This window comes from Limulus polyphemus, unplaced genomic scaffold (genome assembly GCF_000517525.1).
Source record: "Limulus polyphemus unplaced genomic scaffold, Limulus_polyphemus-2.1.2 Scaffold965, whole genome shotgun sequence".
NCBI classification, from domain to species: domain Eukaryota; kingdom Metazoa; phylum Arthropoda; class Merostomata; order Xiphosura; family Limulidae; genus Limulus; species Limulus polyphemus.
Genome location: NW_013666575.1, coordinates 221,488 through 243,788, shown reverse-complemented (window position 1 = coordinate 243,788; position 22,301 = coordinate 221,488). Strand labels below are relative to the sequence as shown.

At 32.6% G+C, this 22,301-nt stretch overlaps 2 protein-coding genes across 2 annotated transcripts in view; one reads left to right on the top strand and one right to left on the bottom strand.

The window, feature by feature from the left end:
* The window catches only part of LOC111086262, a 27,325-nt gene extending 18,677 nt beyond the window's left edge, over positions 1 to 8,648 (top strand). Inside the window, exon 7 of the mRNA XM_022388437.1 lies at positions 8,325 to 8,648. Within this exon, the coding sequence (XP_022244145.1) occupies positions 8,325 to 8,342 (18 nt within the window). The 3' untranslated portion in view covers positions 8,343 to 8,648. The remainder of the gene's footprint in view (positions 1 to 8,324) is intronic.
* Positions 8,649 to 10,263: 1,615 nt separating this feature from the next.
* The window catches only part of LOC106461466 (urea-proton symporter DUR3-like), a 38,545-nt gene continuing 26,507 nt past the window's right edge, over positions 10,264 to 22,301 (bottom strand). Inside the window, exons 8-12 of the mRNA XM_013921290.1 lie at positions 21,229 to 21,359; positions 20,656 to 20,818; positions 16,135 to 16,345; positions 15,463 to 15,640; positions 10,264 to 10,795 (exon numbers count right to left, since the gene is read on the bottom strand). Of these exons, the coding sequence (XP_013776744.1) occupies positions 10,264 to 10,795; positions 15,463 to 15,640; positions 16,135 to 16,345; positions 20,656 to 20,818; positions 21,229 to 21,359 (1,215 nt within the window). The remainder of the gene's footprint in view (positions 10,796 to 15,462; positions 15,641 to 16,134; positions 16,346 to 20,655; positions 20,819 to 21,228; positions 21,360 to 22,301) is intronic.

The window sequence follows — 22,301 nt, the reverse complement described above, 5'->3', positions numbered from 1 at the left end:
CAAAAGGTAACTGTAGTGTAATGTTCTGTTGTTGGGTTTGTTAGTATCAATTTTGTTCGTGACTTGAGTTTTGTTGTGGGGAATGTTGGAGAGCTTTTCAACAATAACTGGTGGAAAATTGTTGGTGTTAATGAAGGAATGCTTTATGTGGTTGATTTCTTCTTTATGTAGTCCATTGAACAGAGTCTTGTGGCTGTGTTTATGAGGTTTTTGAATGTATTGATTTTTTGTGTGGTGTCATGAGCGGAATTCCAGGGGATGTAGAGACCAGTGTGTGTGTTTTTGCGGTGAATTTTGGTTTCAAACTGTGTGTCAGATCTAATAATTTTGAGGTTAAGAAAGGATAACTGTTTATTGTTTTCGTGTTCTATGTTAAATTTGATGTTGGGATGAATGGAATTTATGTGTTTAAAGAAAGTTAGTGTGTGTTCTGTAGAAGTGAAACCAGCAAAAGTATCATCGACATATCTGTACCAGTATAGTGGAGGATGAAGCGCAGAATGTATGTCTTGTGTTTCAATCTGGGTCATGAATATATTAGCAAGAACGGGCGAAACAGGATTGCCCATACTTAAACCATCTATTTGAAGGAAATGTTCGTTGTTGAAAATGAAGTTGGTTTTAGTTGTTGTAAATTCTAAGAGAGAAGCAAAAAGTGTGCTGGGGATGAGGATTACCTTGTTAAAATTATATTAAAGTTTTTCTTCATTACCCTATCAAGCCGTCCCCAAGCATTATTAAAGGTTACCATAACATTTATGGAGGATTTACTATTTAAATAGACTGAGACGTTTGTTACAAAACATTTTAAAAAAATTATATAATTTTCCTGGTTGTATAACCACTAAAAGTGACTATCTGCTAAAAATGAACTTTATCTATAAAAAATATTATTGTTACAAACATCAACATTTAAGTTTTAATTGGGAAATGACTATTCCTTTCAACAGAATGTAAGGAACCACGCTATCTGGGAAAGTAAACCAAGAATATGAACATTAACTTATCATATTAACATTAACCAAAACGGTTAATTGCATCCTATCTTATATAAAAAACAATATACATAGGTAAATAATGTACACTATAATTAGTATTTTACTTCATTCTAATATTAGTTATGTGGTATAGATTTTAGAGAGATCAAAATCTAGATTGTTAATAGAAGTAAAGTCATCAATATAACAGAAGGTAAAATCGTATGAGCTAGGCGTAAACTGTTCAAAAATGTATTTTCATAGAAGTAAAATATATATATACTAGCTATATTCGAAGAAAAATCGGCTTCCGCAAGAAGCCATGTGAATTTGACTTACATCCAGCCAATCAGATTTATTTCTTTTTTTACATCTTATGTCTACATCTTACCCTAATTTCATCATTAATCCCTTACCCTGATGGCATGGCCTGGTGATCGGGGGTTAGAATCCCCGTCACAACGAACATGCTCGCCCTTTTAGTCGTGAGGGCGTTATAATGTGTCGGTCAATTCCACAATTTGTTGGTAAAAGAGTACCCCTAGAGTTGTCGGTGGGTGGTGTTGACCCTCCCTCTTGTCTATCACTGCTAAATTAGGGACGGGCTATCGCAGGTAGCCTTCGTGTAGCTTTGCACAAAACTCAAGACAAACCCTTACCCTAAAGAAGACAGGTCAACCTATCGAAAACGCTAAAGGTTCATTGAGTTTATTTGAATATTGTTTTATATAGTAATGAATTATTTACATATAATGTAGTGAGAAATAATGATGGTTTCCCAACTCAAAAACAAACAAACAAAATAAAAAGATTCATACTGCAATGCAGAAAAATAAAAATTTCAAATTATAATTTTGCTTTTCATTTGTTAACAGAAAGGTACGAAAGAAACACGTTTTTAATGTTACGTTATTTTCTATCATTAACCACAATAGTGGTTGATAATAGGAATCACAAGGAACTACACAAAACCCTAATAGAACATAAGAGCTAAAAGCACCTTAAGTAGTAAAGATTCGGTTCAAACACTTTAAAACCTTTACTATTGACTGCTAAGGCTGTAAACATATAATAATGCACAAAAACGCACGCATGTTAGACGAGGAAAAGAAAATCCGCTCAAAACGGCCCGTTTGAAAATATTATTATTATTCTTTTGCCAGTCTACAACAAAAACGGCTTGCTATATTGCACTCTAACTTTTGTAGAATACTAAATAAGGTACTGTGAAGATCGTGGTGGCATTGAAAAGTCGATTTCTTTCTTCTATATTCTACATAAGCGAAAAAAACATAATAATTCTAGTGTAAACGATGTTGTCATTACCCCTTTTTTACACATATCTGGTATTCCTTTAAAAAGTACAGAGTGAAACAAGAATTACCAGCCCATAATAGGTGAACATTAGATGACTGTAACATGTAGATACTCAATGCTTTGTACAATATACAATCGGCCTCTTAAGGGAGCCAACCCTTATATTATGTATGAAGTGAAGGAGTAAAAGTAAATCAATACACATAATACTAAATTTAATTCCTATACTCTTAGAATAATTACTTTAAAAGACACGAAGGTTTATTTAAAGCGATGTTTTAGACGTATATGTTTTTCCACTGGTAAAATTCTAGTGGGGGTTGTGTATTAATCTAGACATAAATTTGCCTATTGCTGTGCATCATATATAGAGAATTTAGTTACACAGAAACTATAAATGCTCACTATATTCTCAAATAAGTCTCCATAAAAATATCCAACTGCAGCTTAACATTTTACATCTCGAACTAATGTGATCAAGTAATCAATATCTACATTAAATCATCATGAACCGTATCAGCTAGCTACTAACTATGTTTATTATCATTACAATGAATGAAGTTAGCTATCATATCAACTATTCCTTTGCCTATATTACCAACTATCAGTAGCTATAACCGCAATTGTTTTTCAATCCACCTATATACAATATTTCATAGTAAATTATTAAAATTTAATGGCAATAATTAAACAATTAAGAACCACAGAACCACATGTATCTACTGCACATGAGTAGTAAATATATTGTTATAAACCTCCTGTTGTGGTGTAAATATTTAAAGTAGCAAAGGAATGATATTCATTAAGCCCAATAATTGTGATAAGGTCATATTGGATATTAGATTTGTTTTATATATTCCTCTCTGTGGATAGATCTGAAATTATATATTTACACATTTCTGATTAAAAACCTATAAGAGGAAAGTCCTTCATAAAAGTATTGTGTAACCTAACTTTAAACAGGTCTTCCAATTATCTGTGATTTTAACGAAAAATACTGCAAAGAATACAGATTTCTACATTATCTTTCATTGGGTTTTTAAAAAACTCAAAGTATTAATGAAGTTTCTGTCTTCTATTTGGTAATGAATACCCAACATCCTTGCACTACTTTGGGTGTCATCTTCAGTTTAAAAAAAAATAAAAAAATTCCAAAGGCACTTCTTCTTTCAATTATTAATTTTATGAACATCTCATCTACATTTTTACAACATTAATGATTTCTGGAAATCTGTTTATAAGCTCAAAGGAACGGTTCGTATTCCGAGTCAACTTACTAGCCACTTTATTTACATTCTCAGTTAATTCATTCACTTTCCCTGTACAGAAGTCTGTCTTAAACATTTAACACTCTTGTCAGCCTTTTGACTACTGTTTAGACTTTAGAAGAATACTTTTGTATGATCATAGCTACTATTTTCAGTTCTATGACTTCCTTCAATGCAAGCTGAACAAAGCAGTAGCTATTGACTAGTGTAAGTTGTACACTTTGAACTATATCTGCTATCTGTCTTATCATACGGTCTATGAACTTGGTATCAGAGACAGTGAAACAGAGGCATTGGTTCCTGCATGAGAAAGTGAGATTGTTTTCCAACATATGTGCTAATATCTTTCACCCCTTTTGTAGCAATATCGAGGTTTTCCAAAATCTAAAACAAAACAAAAAATCAAACTGTTAGGGAGGAAAATTAAAATTTCAAATCATAATTTTGCTTTTTATTTGTTAACAAAATAAAGGTTCGAAAGAGACAAGTTTTGTATGTTGAATTATCCTGTCTGATTGTGTAGTATTATAGCTCTATTATCATCATCAAATGCTGTGCTTTGTAGCGTAGGTGATCATGTCCCGGTCTCAGGCACTTGTGATTACATCAGTCACCTTCTCTTTGTGTAGCCAAATTGTTAAACTGTCCAGGATCTTCTCTCGCTCTCTACTTCTTTTCTCCACAAATTTCCCAGATCTTACCAAGTGTTCCATCTCTCATCACATGACTAAAGAATGCTGCTTGTCTCTTTCGTACTTTTGTTATCAATGTTCTTTTTGTTTCTTCTTCGTTTGTTTGTCGGTCTTTGTAAAAAACTAAGCATTCTACGCACGAACCATATTTCGGTCGCATTAAGTGATTTTTCCATTTATAGCTCTATAAGCAAGTAAAAAATAAATTATTTAAACCAGATGTATCGTAACTCCATTATTTGACTTTAAAATATTTAACATATGCAAATAATAATGTAACTTCTAGAAGGTTTGTTTGGTTCGTCAGATGGAGCAACAGATGAGCCAATATCTAGCACCCCTGTTGTACCAATAATCATTTCAAGATGATTTTGACTGAGAGATTGAAGAACTGATAATAGTATAAAGAAACATTTCCGGCTATTGTGGGTGCACAAGCAAGTGTTACAACTTTGAAAGCTTTGGTTGGTTGGCTGTTGTTAGGCACAAAACTACATAATGGGATAGCTGTGCACTGCCAACCACGGGTGTCGAAACCTGATGTTTAATGTTTAGAAACATACCGCAGAGCAACTTGCTTTCCCTCGAATCTTCATAGCCGTCTTTCAGTTGCTACTAAATTTACTTTAATGTCACTGTAATGTTTTGGTTCTCTTTATATGACCGTAAAGCAGCTAATATTAAATCTTAGTTTATCACGTTTTGTGTTTAGTTGAAATACCTGTAATACAACTATTAAAAAACTCGTCAAATTAGAAATGTTTCCTCTTGATTATGACAAGTTATTGAATTTTCACAATTCAGTATATTAGATATGTTCACATGGACCATATGTTTCTCAAAGTTCTGTACCTCTGACGTTTATATGATAAAGTTTATTTGATTTTTATGAAGTTACAGTGCAAACAATGCAATTACAAAACTGACTAAAATTTACTTTATACCTACATACATACAAACATTTAGAAACATATGTATTACACTTTGTTGTACGCACATACATACGAACATTTAGAAATATACATAGTACACTTAGTTATACGTACGTACATACAGCCACTTAAAGATATACGTACGTACATACAGCCACTTAAAGATATACGTACATGTATACACTTACTAATATTTAGAAACATACGTATTACACTTAATATAGGATCAGCATCACATTTTGTCACATGCCTCAAGTGCCCGACGATGGTTGATAATTGATAATGTTTGTCTGTTCCTTAAGTTTAGTAACTCAATTATCCTAGTAAATAGCATTACTTTAAGCTGTTCCATGAAATTGTATAACACTAGCTATTCTACTAAATGGTTTAACACTAAACTATCCTAGTAAAGAGTATCACACTGAGCTATCCTACTAAATAGTTTAACACTAAGCTATCCTAGTAAAGAGTATTACACTGAGCTATCCTAGTAAATAGTATAACAATAAGCTATACCAGTAAAGAGTATTACACTGAGCAATCTTAATAAATACTATAACACTGAGCTATCTCAGTAAAGAGTATTATACTGAGCTATCTTAATAAATCGTATTACAATGAGCTATCCTAGTAAATAGCATTACTCTAAGCTATCCCATTAAATTGTTTAACACTAAGCTATCCCAGTAAAGAATAGTATTACACTGAGCTATCACATCAAATATCATCACATTAAGCTATACCACTAAATGGTATCACACTAATTTATCCAAATAGACACTATCTCACTAAATTATCACAATAAATAGTGTTATACTAAACCATCCCACTAAATAGTATCTAGTATTAAACTAAATTATCCCAGAAAATGGTATTACATTAATTTATCACACTAAATAGTAGCACACTAAACTATTCTAGGCACACAGAGTAGTAGAATATTAACAAACAAAAATAGGATGAATTAAACCAAATTGTGATTAAATAGTTATTTATATTGTTATATGTTAATATTGGTCTGTGCTGTTATGTAGAGATGATGCAATTGCCATCCCTACTATCTTGTTTGCATGTTCATTTTGAAGGATTGATATTAGCCGTCCCTACCTTTACTTCCTTTTTTGAAATGTTTTTTCTTTACTTATTTGCTTGTTTTTATAATGCAGTGTTTAAATAGACATAGGAAGGTTGTACTTATAACCAAGTTCTAAACACAATGAGATTACAACTGTAATATTTATTGTTTATCTATCATTATTAGCCGGTAATTCCTGTTTCACCCTGTTCTTAAGTTTTTTTAAAGAAACAGCACATTTCTGTTAGAAAGATAACTTCAAGGGGTAATGATAACATCGTTTGTGATTGTTTTTTAATTACTAGTAGTTTGTAAGACTTATAAAAGCGGATACTCCGCTTGAAACTATGTCACTTCAGTGAATTTGGTTGACGCTATTGTTTTGGTTTTTACATTACCATGTAATAAAAAAGAAGAAGAAAGAAAGAAGAACAAGAAATTCAAACTTTTTGCTATGATATTTACAGACATTTCCGAAACTTGAGACTCAGTTATTACATAGATATTGTTATAAAAGAAAACGCTGTATAGTATTGTAAAGTTCTAATGACCTATTGAGGAGATATTTAAAATACCATTTCGATGAACAATCTGATCCATCCCTACACAGGCAGTACTACCGCCTGCCTGATTAAACTATCTCACTAAATAGTATCTCATTAAACCTATCCTAGTAAATAGTATTATACTAAACTATCCTCGTAAATAGCATTATACTAAGCTATTCAAATAAATAGCAATTAAACTAAGCTATCCAAGTAAATAACAATTATACTAAGCTATTCAAGTAAATAGCATTATAATAAGCTATTCAAGTAAAAGTATTCTTTAAGTTATCCAAGTAAATAGTATCCCTTTAATCTATATAAGTAAATAGTATCCCATTAAGCTATCCAAATAAATAGTATCCTATTAAGCTACCCAAGTAAATAGTATCCTACTAAGCTATCCAAATAACTAGTATCCCATTAAGCTATCCAAGGAAATAGTATCCCATTAAAATTCGATGACGAGGAACCCACTTTGAGACTAATAATGGCTGGAGACGGCTTGAATGGGTAATGAAGAAAAACTTTAATATAAGTTTAACATAACAGCAAATGTACAACGTTTCGACAAGGTTTTGTCATCGTCAGGTACATTTGCTGTTATGTTAAACTTATATTAAAGTTTTTCTTCATTACCCATTCAAGCCGTCTCCAGCCATTATTAGTATCCCATTAAACTATCCCAGTAGATACTATCTCATTAAATTATCACACTAAATACTATTATACTAAGCTATCGACGTAAATAGTATCTCATCAAGCTATCCCAATATATATTATCTCACTAAATTATCACAGAAAATACTATTATACTAAGCTATCGACGTAAATAGTATCTCACCAAGCTATCCCAATAGATACTATCTCACTAAATTATCACAGAAAATAGTATTATACCAAGTTATCCTACTGTATTTGTTTTGTTGTTGTTTTATTTTGCTTCGTGATTTCTTTGTCTTATCTGAATGCGCATGTTTCCAGTTTTTTGTGAAAGGGTTTTCCCGTCTTATTTTGTTATTCTGTGATTTTAAGACATAACTCAAAATATAATTTCTACTCAAAAAGACACATGGCGGATAATAGGCTTGTTTACTTATTTTAAGAATATAATCATCAATATTTTTTTCTAAGACTTTTAAGATAGTTTAATTAGTAGAAATATTAGGGTGGCTTTATTTCAATTTATTTATACTTTAAGAAATTTAAGAGTAACTGCCTTCCCACAACTAGTTATAGACAGTGAAAGGCAGTAGAAGCTGAGACGTTGTGGGTGTAAGCACTCAGCTTGTACCCTATTTGATTGATGATTTTTTTTCCATGACTGCTGACTAGATTGACATCGGTGTTTGGATATTATCTGATAGATGGGATATTCCCAACGAATTTAGGTGCTATTACCACAGACATTATCCGTTATGACAATAAGTTGACAACCAGGATAGATAAAAGTATGGTGATATATATATATATATATATACATGTATATATATCTACAGGTTTTCTCTCACCATCCAGGCCAACACATGGATATGAATTCCAGTTTCTATGAAATAAAAAGGTGAGGAATGACTCTTAAATCATAAAAAGGACAAAAACTGAACTTGTGGCCAAAGAAAAAAGAAAAATGGATGTCGAAACTAATTTATCAACAAAAGTAAACAATAAACCATGAGGAAAAGAACTGGACAGGAAAACAGCAACTCACACTTCAAAACCAATATCCAGGGTTTTTTGAACATCCGATAAGTTAGTGCACCTATCTTTATCAGTAGGTAAGGTGTATGAGGTGCATGCTAAGAACATGTCAAAATCTTACCTAGGCGAAACTGGAAGAAGTACATATTCAATATGAAAATGACTTTCCTTAGCAATGTAAAAATAATTTTATCAAATCACAGCGTCATTGCTTAACACTGTGTACAGCAGCGTTTCTAAATCAGTGGGTCGTCAGAATGTGTGAAAGGGCCGCGAAAGACTGAAGTTTATTTACTTATATAGAAAATAATTTAGTAAGCTAAATATTTTTACGTTAAAGCTATTTATTGGGTCACAATTGACCATCAATGTTTATAAATGAGTTCTGATAAGAAACATATTGAGAGTCACTGCTGTAGAACATGGAGTATGCGCACCAAATATCAAAAATGTGTCAGTTTATTCCTTAGAGAATATACTCTAGAGTGCATACATCGATATTTTCCATTATGGCAGAAAATTGGTGTTCAGAGCGAACTTTGAAGTTTATACTATACTTCATTTTCTGTAGAATTGTTTAGTTGGTTCAATGGAATATTTGTCAAACTTTCTTCCAACTTATGATTATCTTGAGTATGTATAGTAAATTTAATTAATGTTTAACATTTATTGAAAGATTTAATGAAATTAAACAAATAATAAAATCTTCTGTTTATTGTAAAAAGTTGAAAGGCTGTTAGAGTATCAAGAAATTTTATATTTGTTGCTTCCAAATACATTTCTTGTTAGTTTTTTATTGATGATTCCTACGTTTTCATCAAACAAAATTCATATATGGAGTTACATCTTCAGAGATTAGCCAAAGAGATTACAGAGGATGATAAATTACCCGAAAGAACACCATAATCTGTTGAACAATGGTAAAAACTTTACAGATTATGGCGGAATTAATAGTATAATGACAAAATCTGACCTAGATTATAACTGTATCATGAAGTTAAGAAGACAAAATTAAAAATATATTCATTGATCAATTATAAATGGTGTATTTTTATATATCACTATTAAGTTATGTTTTATTTTGAATACGTTTAACTTGTAACTACTGACTGTTATTTTCAAAATTTGATTTAATCTTTCTAAGTTGGTTACTATGTTGTATTGTAACAATCGAAGCCAAATCTAAACATATTTAATCGGCTTTTTTAGGGCCACATCGTCGAATAAGCAGATTCGTATCTTAAGACAAATGGTTCACGTATTCAAATGTAACATTTTATATTAAGTCTGACGAAAGCCTCCGTTGGTCAGTTAATGATTTCAATGACATAAGTTGTCTAATACAATTGTATTAGAAATTCCGTTGAAAGTCCTCCACGTAAATATAGACCGACCAATTTGCTTATTTCATAAGAGAAAAGTATTGGAGTAGTTGAAGGAAAGTTTTTAGGATTTTGCAAATAATTTACTCTCACTATTTCAAAGTGCTAAACCATAGAGAAACTTTAGTATTTTGAGAATTCTAACAAGACCTTAATGATTCGCCTAACGAAAACGGCCTCATTAGAAGAATAAGTAATACATAGAAAACAAATTAATGGAAACGTATTATCCAGAAAATATATTTCAATAAATATTCCTATCTCTAACGAACCACTTATTATGTAGAATATGCAACGCCTTTGAGTCTCGTGCAACTACGTGTTTCTTTTACCTTTACTAAGGTGTATTATCTAGTTTATGACTACGAACAGCTAACTTATTTCAAAGTCCGATTCAAGGTATCTTCTTCAGAATCTTCTACCAAAAACGGTTGGACCTTTGGAATGACATTTTTTTCCTCATCCGGAATGGTAATAATTATCTTTTCAGTGTTTTCCATATCTTTAAGAGTTAGTTGGCTCCCTCTTTTATTCAAGTTTGTTCCTTCAGGTGTCGCAAGATTTCCCGAAACTTCGCGTACTTTCCTCGGCTCCACTATCGAATCACCTACGGTAGCATTTAAACGGCGCTGCTCTTTAAATGTCATCATTTCATTATACACAGGTATAATTATGATGAACAAAGCTGCCAGAAAAGCCCATGCTTGTGAAATCCTGACCCAATTGCGAAAAGAGGAGTGGTTCTGAACATTTGCAGCCACCATTCCAGCAGGCCAGATGATAATCAACACTAGGGTTAAAACTAGAGCGCCAATGTTTGCTATCCATTTAGCACTACGAAACGTTTTTTCTACCTCTTCTAACGTTGGCCTGTTTCCAAGTTTGTTAGCACCAGTTACATTAAGTTCTCTGAAAAATGTGAATAAAATGTCTTAAGAACAATAATTACGTAAGAACAATAATTACTGAGAATATTGAGATAAATTTATCTTGGTACTTTTTACTTCAGTAATAAACATAATTAATAATTGCATTACAATTTCTACCACATATATATATATTCAACTCACCGGGAATTTTAGAACTCAGAATATCTCTGTACGCATCAAGATTTATGAATATACTCTCCTTGCCTTAATGCCTGTACTAACTAGCTATTGGGATTTCATTAGACTTAAATCCGAAATTTGGATAGATATCTAATTATGGTATTTACAGTCATGCAAATATAATTCGTAAGTGTGTAGAATTCTTTAAAACTATACTTAATGGTGGACGAAGTTTTTCCTTACACAGCATTAATAGTAATTTGATAAGTTCTTTTCTTCGATCTTTCTTTTAGTAATTATAGGTATAAGTGGCTATAAGTTACATCTTTTTAAAGAAATATTAACACAATGTTACTATAACTCGATATTAATATTTTAGACATATAGAAATTTACTCTTTTTGAAACTCACCTAAAAGAATGGCCTGGCATGGCCAGGTGGTTAGGGCGCTCGACTCGAAGTCTGCGGGTCGCGGGTTCGAATCCCCGTCCCACCAAACATGCTCGCCATTTCAGCCGTGGGGGCGTTGTAATGTGACGGTCAATCCTACTATTCGTTGGTAAAAGAGTAGCCCAAGAGTTGGGGGTGGGTGGTGATGACTAGCTGTCTTCCCTTTAGTTTTACCCTGCTAAATTAGGGACGGCTAGCGCAAATAGCCCTCGCGTAGCTTTGCGCGATTTCCATAACAAACAAACTTAAAAGAACTCTGATCACTCCCAGTTTTCCTACATGTTCTCTTTTATTTCCCAAACTGACAACAGGTATCACGTTTGGTATCATCACAGTAACCTTACAGCAATTGTTTCTGATTCTATTTCAGCTTACCAGAACAATACCAACGACCAATTATCAGAGAACAATGAAACATCACCCTAATAATTACGAGGAAAATCTCTGGCTAAATTGCAGTATACCAGAATATTATACACCTCATTTCTTTACAGGAGGAAATCCTGCAAGATGTCTGTAGTTGATGGTAGTTTCACTTCCATTACGTCTATATTTTTCGATAAAATAGTTATTCAACTAATACTATTTTATCAACTATGACAAGACATGAATTACTTAAAACTTCTTGGAATTGTATACCGTCTTCAAAACCTCTTTCAGGACCAATTTATTTCCACTGTTCTGCAGGGCTCCAGCTAAACAGGCCGCTGCCGTGTCTATCCATCTACTTTATGAAATCTGATATCGGTAAACATGTCTTTCCACACTTTTATGAAATCATAAATTGCGGATCTTTTAAGCACCATCGAATTTTTTTACTTATCAATTATAGATTAACTATAGCAATTTCTATTTATAAAGTTTCCAAATGATGGATTGCTTGACTGAAACGACAAAAGACATTGAAAATTATGTTCTATAACATCATATGCGCGAACAAGAGGTAACAGGGGTATTAAAGAGTTCTGAAGCCTTGTAGCCTGGTGAGATTGTGGGTATTGATATAAAATGATCTTATCCCAAATCAACTGGTTGTGACAGACTATCTAAGTAAACGGAATGAACGGTACCCGTTAAGACAAATTAACACAAACTGTTGCAAAGAAGTTTGTAAATCAGCAATTTTACGGATATGACATTCTCAAGACTTGGACTCATCTAATCGCAGTAATGTGTCAAGCAAATGAAACTAATAATGTTTTTATTGTCCCTTATCATCCTCAGTCGAACATAAAAGAAATAATGAGCTGGAACATTGGGAAGATGTATCCGCATATGTTCATGAAAATAACAAAATTTGGAATCTTAATTTTCCGACTTTTTGTATTAGATTTCTCATTAATATTTGAACAGGTTTTACAACAGCCAACCTAAATTTGGAACACGAAATCAAGCTGTCTTAGAATCGCAAGACAAAATACGTAACAAATCCATAGACTGTTGAAGAACACACTGTGGAACTATAAAATGTTATGCAGAAAGCAAGACAGAATGTAGAAGTAGCCAAGAAGCGACAGATACAAGCCTACAGGGTTGAGTGCGCTATCTTAAAACGATTTTGAACATTCAAATCGGCAAGTCATGTGAAATCGGATTTAAAATCGATGTGGAACGGAATTTATCAGAAGTACATTTTACATTGTTTGAAATTCATAAGTAGTGTGATTTAACCGAAAGTAGATCGCTTTTGGGGAAGAGTACGTAACAGCCCTATACAACAAAATATATTCTCACAGTATGATCATAAAGACGTTTTCAGATCGGGAATTTAAAATTACTAAGATGGAGAAATCCATTGTACTTAATGGCATTGCAAAACAAAGGAATATGCATGAACTCGAGGCTCCAGGACTAGTCAGAAAGAGATCTACAACAAGCCGTACTCAAGTCATGTTAAACAATATTTGGCGTCTTGTAACAGATGATGATTTAATGAACACAAAGGTTAGTGTCACAACCCGTCCACATGCTCCAAGCAACAATACACAACATAATCAAGAAAGATCTACATCTGAAAATGAGGCCAAGAAGACCAAGGTTCCAGTAATACCTTCCAATCAATCGTCACATACCTGAAGCAGCTACAAAATGAAATGGGTATTTATGCTATTCTGTATAAACCATACCGGTCAAGTCACAGCCTATGAATGTAAGGGCTGTTGAAAACGTGTGGTGGGAAATCGTTATTTTCGTACACTAGATGGACTATCTTCAGGGAAAGTTTTTCAACGGAAACTACGCTGCAAGGCTATTGCCAAGATGTATGGTTGTGTCAGATAGAGCATGACTGGACGTGGTGACATATGTTTAAACAATATGGTGAGGCTCCAAAATCGTTTTCATATAACATGCCCGACATTCTGTATAATCACAGAAGACGGTCAGTTGTGTTTCAGATAAATGCCATGATTTTATTAAAATCTCCAAGGTTAAACATTTTACTGTTAAATTTGCTCCAAAATTGACACGACCTTAAGAAGTTATAAAATGTATAGCACCATTAGTGTGGGAACTAAAAGATTCTAAAAGTGGGATTATAAACGATAAATATCATGCACCAAATTTAAAGAAATGTGGTTTTTCTCGTGAGCCTCAGCATTCTGTCGCCCATGCTGGTGAGAGGGCTTCAGGTGCTGCAACAGTTGCTGTCAATACTCCATCAAAAGTGAGCCAAAGAGTTCCACGAAAACCTTAACTACAGACTCCTTGCGGGACTTCCTCCTGTAAATAAGAGAGGTTTATAATGTTATTGTAAGCTGAACCAGAGCTAAAACTCTTCCCGGAAAAGTTGTGTTGTTTCATTGTATTATTTATCGTTCGTATTGTCCTAATAAGCTGAACCAGAGTCAGAATCAGTTGTTTTAAGGTTATTATGATAATACCTAGTGTTAGACTGGTTAATAAAAGAACTTGTAGAAAAATTGGGACTGATACACAAAGTGATTAAATTCATCACTTCCTCAGAAAAAAAAGAAGGGCGATGTGACGTTGTATTCGTTAACTTTTTATTAATTATTTCTATATTCATATCTTATGGTTTTTTTCTTTATAATTTAGTTGAGCTCTCTTCTATTAGTTAGTTAATTTTTGCAGTGACACACCATGATTGACAGAGGGTGGTGCTGATCTAGTTATCACGAAAGCTATGGTAACACGTTCGTCAAATGTTAATTACGTGTTAAACTGTAATTTGTGATAGAAAAGTAAAGTATAAAAAATATTTAAAATACCATACATCGTGAGATTAGGTAATGACATATTTTTTGAATTACTTGATTAGTTATTGTGAGTTGTAATTAGATAATTGTGAGTGTTATTAAGCAGATTATTTTGGTGATAATTTAAGAAGTTAGTTTTTCTTTCTGGTTATTTTTTCGTAGCTTTGCTTGTGTCAAGCTTATAGTCTCTAGTCAAGGATATGTTGTGGAAAATTAAAACGTTTTTGGGATTTGCAAAAGTTTGGACTCCCTTTTATTCATGGATTGTGAAGATATTCTGTATTTTTGAAGATTTTGATAAATATTTGTTTCATTAAGAACTCTGGTAGTGACGTTCCAATTATTCTCAGCCAGAATAAAAGATACATTAAAATTTCAATAGTGGTAGTGCTTTCGCAACAATAATAGTTTTTTTTTTCGCCAGCAACGAACCTATTAAATGAAACAAAGCATCCAACTACGTTAATATAAGGATTATCAATATATAGAGAGAAATAAAAGAGAAAATCTAACGAAATTAAACAAATGAATTAATAAAAACTGATTATATCTTCTAAAAACTAACTTTTATATTCAGCTGTTTCTAGCGTTATTGGTCATTTAAATTTAATGAAACATTACTCGTAAATTAGCCTTACTTAAAACAAAAGAAAAAAGGGTATTTAAATAGTTGGATATTTGTTTCCTTTATTAACAAGGTCGTTATTGGCCGAGATGCAAATAAACACATAATCTGGAATTCGCTAGCCCCTATTTTATCATATATTTTTCTAATAAGTCATTTGTACTATATAAATACAGTATGGCAACTTTAGAGTAACAATATATATATATATATATTTATATATAACGTTTATACCGTGCATATAGCTCAGTCCATGGGAAAAGTGGATTGTCAATGTCTCTCGTACTCTCCCAAATTTCACTCTTTCGGGACGAATCCATCCGAAAGTTTTGGATTATACTGACCACAATGGTTATTATTCCTCCGGATAAAATAGACACAACATTCCCCCACAACATACTCTGCTCTTTTCCTAGATTCAAAGATATCTATAGTTATTAAAGTTCAATAGACTTCAAGCAGCTAGATTATGTCAGCTCTTACAGAAACTTAGTTATCAATAACAAACGTGCTACGAAACAATGGTAAAATTCCTAATTACATTCCAAAGAAAATAGCCATCATTCCCCAGCGAAATATTCATCAATACAGATCTAATATTTTCTTATACAGTCGAACTACATTATACACTATATTTGAAATTATAGACTTTGGTTATCATTTTATCCATAGCTCAAAACATTCTGGGATTTTCTGATTTCATTTTATGTCTATTCAATTTAGCTCCCCATTCTATGGACTTCTAATGTTAAAAATTGGGTTTTGATACCCGTGGGGACACAACATAGGTAGCCCATTGTATAGTTTTGTGCTTGACAACAAACAAATAAAATATATAATTTAATTTGTAAAACATTAAAAAGTTTTAAAATTTCTACTATATAACATGTAGATAATTCAACATACCGGTGTTTTCCAAAAAAGAAATGGAACTCAGTCCCCCATCATATTGAGAAGCTATAGACATCCATGTTGTTAGGCCTACAACAGAGCCTCCTATCGCTCCAGACATCATGGCGGCGCCTGTTAGTCTTTCAGAAAATACACATAGACTGATGGGAATTACAGCAGATCCAATAAGGACGCCCATGAAAAGATAAAGCCAGCCCAAGCTGATCTGAAACGAAGAAGAAAAGAAATCAATTCTTAATGAAACACCAAAACGTAAAAACATAGTTTGATAAATAACGCAAATGCTTTCAGAACATTCATTGAAATCGCTTGGGTTATCATGCTCCTGATTAGTGCAGATTTACAACACTAGAAACCGGGTTTCGATACCCGTGGTGGGCAGAGCACAGATAGCCCATTGTGTAGCTTTGTGCTTAATTACAAATAAACAAACAAATCTTATTTTATGATTTATCTAAGTTTTTACTCTACATTATTTTTCAATAAAGTTATTTATTGAAAAATAACGACATGAGGTTAAAGGTTATATAACAAAAAATTTGCCTATATATATTATTTTGTTTAAAATATTATTACTAATAAGAACAACTTCTGAAGGTGAAGTACGTTATATCAAAACGTTTTTGAAAAAAAGAATCAGTAAGTCACGTGACAACCATATCCGATATAAAGTCTTGGTGGAACAGCATGTATCAGATTTACATTTTGACATTATTTGGCATTACTTAGGTAGTGTGATGCCACCGAAAATTAGTTGTATTGCGAAAGGTGTGTAACAGCCTTTTCTGAGGCACAGTATTCATTCATTCAGATCATAAAGATGTGTTTAGGTCAAAGATCTAGAATTTCCAAGCTGCGGATATATTTTATAATTAATAACATGGAAAAACAAAGGAACATGGATATGAACTTGTGGCACCATAACAAATCAAAAAGAGACCTTCAACAAGTATTTACGCTGCCGTGGTAAGTAAAGTCCGGCGTCTTGTAACAGGTGAGAACCTATCAATACAAAGTTTTGCGGCAAAAGACGTTCACGTGGCTCTGACAACAGTACGAAATATAAGCAAGATGGATCCGCGTCTGGAAAAGCAACAAAAGCAAAATGTACGCAAGTTGTTTACACGATATATTCGTTCAACCGTCGCATATCTCAAACAGCTGGAAAATGAAATTGGTCAAGTCGCAGATGCAGTGCCTATTTATTTCTGAACGATCGGAATGTTGAAACAGGAGCTGAGAAACCATTGTTCTCATACTCTATATGGATTATGAAAAGCATGTAGGAATAAAAGGTGTGTTTTGAAAATAACAGCCTTAGAACTGATGATTTTGCAACAGAAGCTACTCTGCAGGGCTATTGTCAAGATGCACGGTATTGAGATACATTATGGACTAGATCTGCCAACACAGACTGTAATGATTTGATGACGCTCCAAAATCTTTTAACATGAACTCAGCCTTTGCATTTTATTTTTCTTATCTACGTTTGTTGTTTATGTTTTATTCGCTAACTTCCTGGGTACTTAAATTGCATTCTGGAAAGAATTCGGAACCGAACCTTTCAATGTTGTAGTAGACAACTTTACTTAATAATCACAGTTAAATACAACGGACCTTTTATAGCCAAGAGATTAGTATGTTTCACCCTGTTGTTTGATGCTCCAGTAATTACAGAACAAACCCAACGACATCTTATTTTGAAACAGTTGCTGGTTTAGGAGAATAGGTTTCACGAATTCACGGTGGAATGTAACTTATTATCAGTACGTTTATCCAAAATTTCCAAAACGTCGAAATAACGACAGAGTGCACGAGCTTTATACGAATCAAAGGGGATTTGGTGCACTAGCATTTGTTGCCGTTGTTCTAATAGATTACATACGTTGGGGAATAATGCTCTCATATAATTCCATTTATTTTTCTTACATGGCTAATCAAGATTATATTATCCTTAACATGTAACCATAGGCACTGAACACCATGTTTCATAGGTTACCAAACGTTCCAGTCAATCTCTTGTAGCCCGGAGATATGGCTGAGAGCTTACAACTTTCAAACTCGGATTTTAATACTTGCTGTGGGTACAGCAGAGATGTGTTAGCTTTATGTCTAATAATAAAATAAGCAAACAAACAATATCTTCTTCTAATGGTAAGAAGCGAAAAAAAAGGAAAACTATACTAGTGCCTTTATATTACATTATATTGGGTATGGCCAGTTACAGAAATTACTTTTGAAAGAAATAGTTACAAATATTATAAAAGCCATGTCTGTGAAGCTATCATTTTATTCTGGATCGAGTAATATAAATAATATTATGACTAAAATTCTTGAAAGTTTCACCTAAAGCTGCAAACTATTGCTTGAAGTACTACATGAAAATTGTAGTGTTCTATGATACTCTGCACCTTTTGAAAACGTTGTCAAAATATTAAATTTATGATTTCTTAGTTAAAGGAAAAGTTGTAAAAAAGAAAGAAAGAAAGAGAGTGCTTTTTCATTTCAGTTGGATAACAGTATCCATATCAAGCTTTGTGCTTAAAATGTAATTACAAAAAAATGGACTTCGAAAATGACAATAAAACAGCTAATTGATAGAAAATATGTAATTTTTATTTTCGCGGGATCACGGTTTAATTGTTTTAATTATCTATCATTAAGAGACGATAAAGTTTTCAAAAAATAATTGAAAATAGTGCTGCTTGAATTCTTTTTTCGACGTAGCAAAATCTTCCATTTAAGAACTTCAAGTGCCCGTACAACTCCACTGCGTAACAACACAGATTTGCTGTATCAATGTCTCTTAGATGTTTCTTAATGACCGAAATCAAATCCACAATTTTTTTACTTCTGTTTAACAATCAGCTGTGAAAAACCTGTAGTTAGACACCGAAATAAGAATGGTTATTATCAATCCACCTTTTTCTGAATTTCATTCTGTCTTTCAAACGCATAGTAGAAGTCTAATTATGAGGTGAAAGTTGATCAATTTCCTTAAACCGAATAATTAGATTAAAAATATTACATACATTAATAACATACGTTAGAAGTAAACAAATGAAGCTGCTAATAATGTCACTTAAGGAATGGTTATGAAGCTATCAGAGAAAGATAAAAGTCTGCTACTGGTTGGATTGCAATACAACCTAAGGTTGCTGCAGCCAAACCCTGATCATTAAACAATAGAAGGGTGCTTTTATTTTACAATAATGGTTTATTTCACTTCATATCCAGCGGACTTCCTTAGTCAGCTGGTCATACACACAGAATGATAGTTGGACATATACATTTGTTGATTTATTGCTTACTATAAAGAGCAAAAAGTGTTTCAGTTGGTTAATTTTAATATCGGATGCAATGTTAGGGAAAAAAAATTACAATATAACATTGCTAAATCTAAAATATCTAAAAATGGAATAAATGAATAGTTGAGATTTATGTGAACATTGTAGAAACATTTCAAATAATAAATTTATCATGGATGAACAACAATACTTTTAACTTTATAGAGTCAGTAAAGAAAAAGTTATGCTTGTAAACAATAGAAGCAAACAAAATATGAACTAAGTTACAGTTTAAACGCCGAAATCTATCGGCAATCAACCCGTTTATTTACTTTTCTTGTAATATATATATATGAGTAGCATTTTATAGATAACTTTTGTCTCTCATCATCCAGACCAAATGATGAGTTCTGGTATTTAACGAAAGGCTTCATATGGTTAACAAAAGACGGATCTCAAGTGCTATTTTTACACACCTTTGGTTTGAATTCGTAATGGCTAAATCAAGAAGAATATAAAAACATCCACAGTCTAACGTAGTTTTTATTGCGGATTTTAAGGCTGTTAAATTCCACTTCTTCCTCAAGCTTTCAGTGTTTGAAAACAACTTTTGTTTTCTGTTGCTGTGCAAAAAAGCCGACTGTCTGGGGATGAGACTTATGTTTACAAAAAATGATGTAAAACGTAAAACTAAGCGTACATAACATATTAATTAGACGAATACATTTTATAATTTTAGAAGTAACTTGTGTACTAGCAAGCTTTCTTTTATAAGGAGATTATGTTCATCATTGGCTAAGATTTTAAAATACGTTGAATGAACGACTACGTCAGATTCTTTTGTGTAAAAAAAAAAAGCAAATTTTAGTTCTCCGACTAGATTTAGTGTACTTGAACATGTACTAGGTTATTGTAACATAGTTGTCTATTAGACCCTATCAAAAGGCGATGATGAGCAGAATTGCCCTATAAAAGAGAACTTGCTCATTCATAAATTGAGGCCAAAAATTAACCAAGTAGACTCAGTAAGTAAGTTACTCCTCAATATTAAGCACATATGTTGAAAAACTTTGTAGCTCTTCTGGACACGATTGAAATATGTCTCCAATTGTTCGGTTATTTGTATTATTAATATTATACAAAAGATCTAATATATTAAAACCTACTATTATTGTACTATGTTCTGATACAATGTGTTTGATAGGAGATAAAGTTAAAAAACACCTACACCAGTAATGTTTAATGCAGCAGTCAAAGGGATTATGGCGAGGCTAGACAAAAGCATGCACCAATTCTTCAGGCCTCCTAGAATTTCGTAGTACTCTCGGAATTCTCCGTGTGTTCTACACTTGAACTTCGGCTTCACAGGTCTTTTGCTGTTGTTCCTGGACCTATAAAACACCTTGCATTATGATAACCGTAAGGCATTTGACACAAATAGATAAAATTTAACAAGGAATATTGCAGAAGATATAATTTACAAAAATAGGGTATTCATTTCAACAATAAAAAGTTAATCCTGAAAGTATCTCGAAACACAAGAGACTCAATATGATATTTCATCCCCTTTAATTCTATTCGCTTTCTTACTTCTTTTCACAACGATTACGGCACGTGTACAATTTGGTTACTTCTGTCAAGTTTACTCTGCCTTAGCACAGTAATAAGAAGTAACTGACATACTATGATATCAGTTACAGGCTTTATTTATCCTCTATTACTTTTAAAAAACCGTGATTAAAGAAAAATAAATTGAATTCCAGAATGTCATATTCATTCGCCAGCGCTATAGAAGACTCACCTGTCATCTTCTTTGCAAGGTTTGCAGAAAGTCATGCTTTCACAGATACACATATCTCGAGGATTGGCCCACCGTCCTCGCTGCTTTCCACACAGAATACAGCTATTCACGTCGGTGGTGGTACGGAAAGGCTGGAAGTATTTTTAAGATCAACAACACACTTTCATCTTTCACTCATTATACTTAGCAAAACAAATATATGTATAACTAAAATACATACAGTAACATTCACATGTCTCTTAGAGGTATGTACTGTAACAATCACTTGTTTTAATTTTTATGTGTTAACATTCACGCATACGTCTGTGTCTTCAATATTATAATATTCGCATTTGTCTTTAATATATACACGTATCTGAAGCAATAATCATTTGTGTCGTCAGTAGACGTAAAGTAATATTGATGTGTGTCTTCAATACATATATATCGCAACATTCACATATGCCTTTAATATATACAAAATTAAATTCACTTGTATCTTCAATATATACCACAAAATTCACCTGTCTACAATATACATACCGTAACAATCAATTGGGTCTTCAATATATACGCATATATTCACGTGTTCTTTAGTGTATATCCCGTAACGTTAACATTTCAATAATTGTACTGTAACAATCACTTGTGTCTTCAATGTATACCGTAAAATTCCCTTTTTTCAATGTGTACTGCAATATTCATATGTGATTTCAATATATGTAACGTAACATTCGCATGGGTATCAATATACATATATATATATATATATAACAATCACCTGTGCCTTCAGTATGATGCAACATACATGTGTCTTCAATACCACAACATTCACCCGTATCTTGATTATTTACACGACAACAATAACTTTTGTATTCAACATATATGCTATATTATCATTCACGCGTCTCCAATATGCATATCCCATAAGAACGACTGGTGTCTTCAGTATATAAATCGTAGCATTCACGTGTATCTTCAGTACATACACATATATGCTGTAACGAATTTGTTATTACATATTTATTTTAATATCGACGTTGTTTAGATCAAGTTTATATTTAAAAACATGCATATCTTATAGTATTAGATAT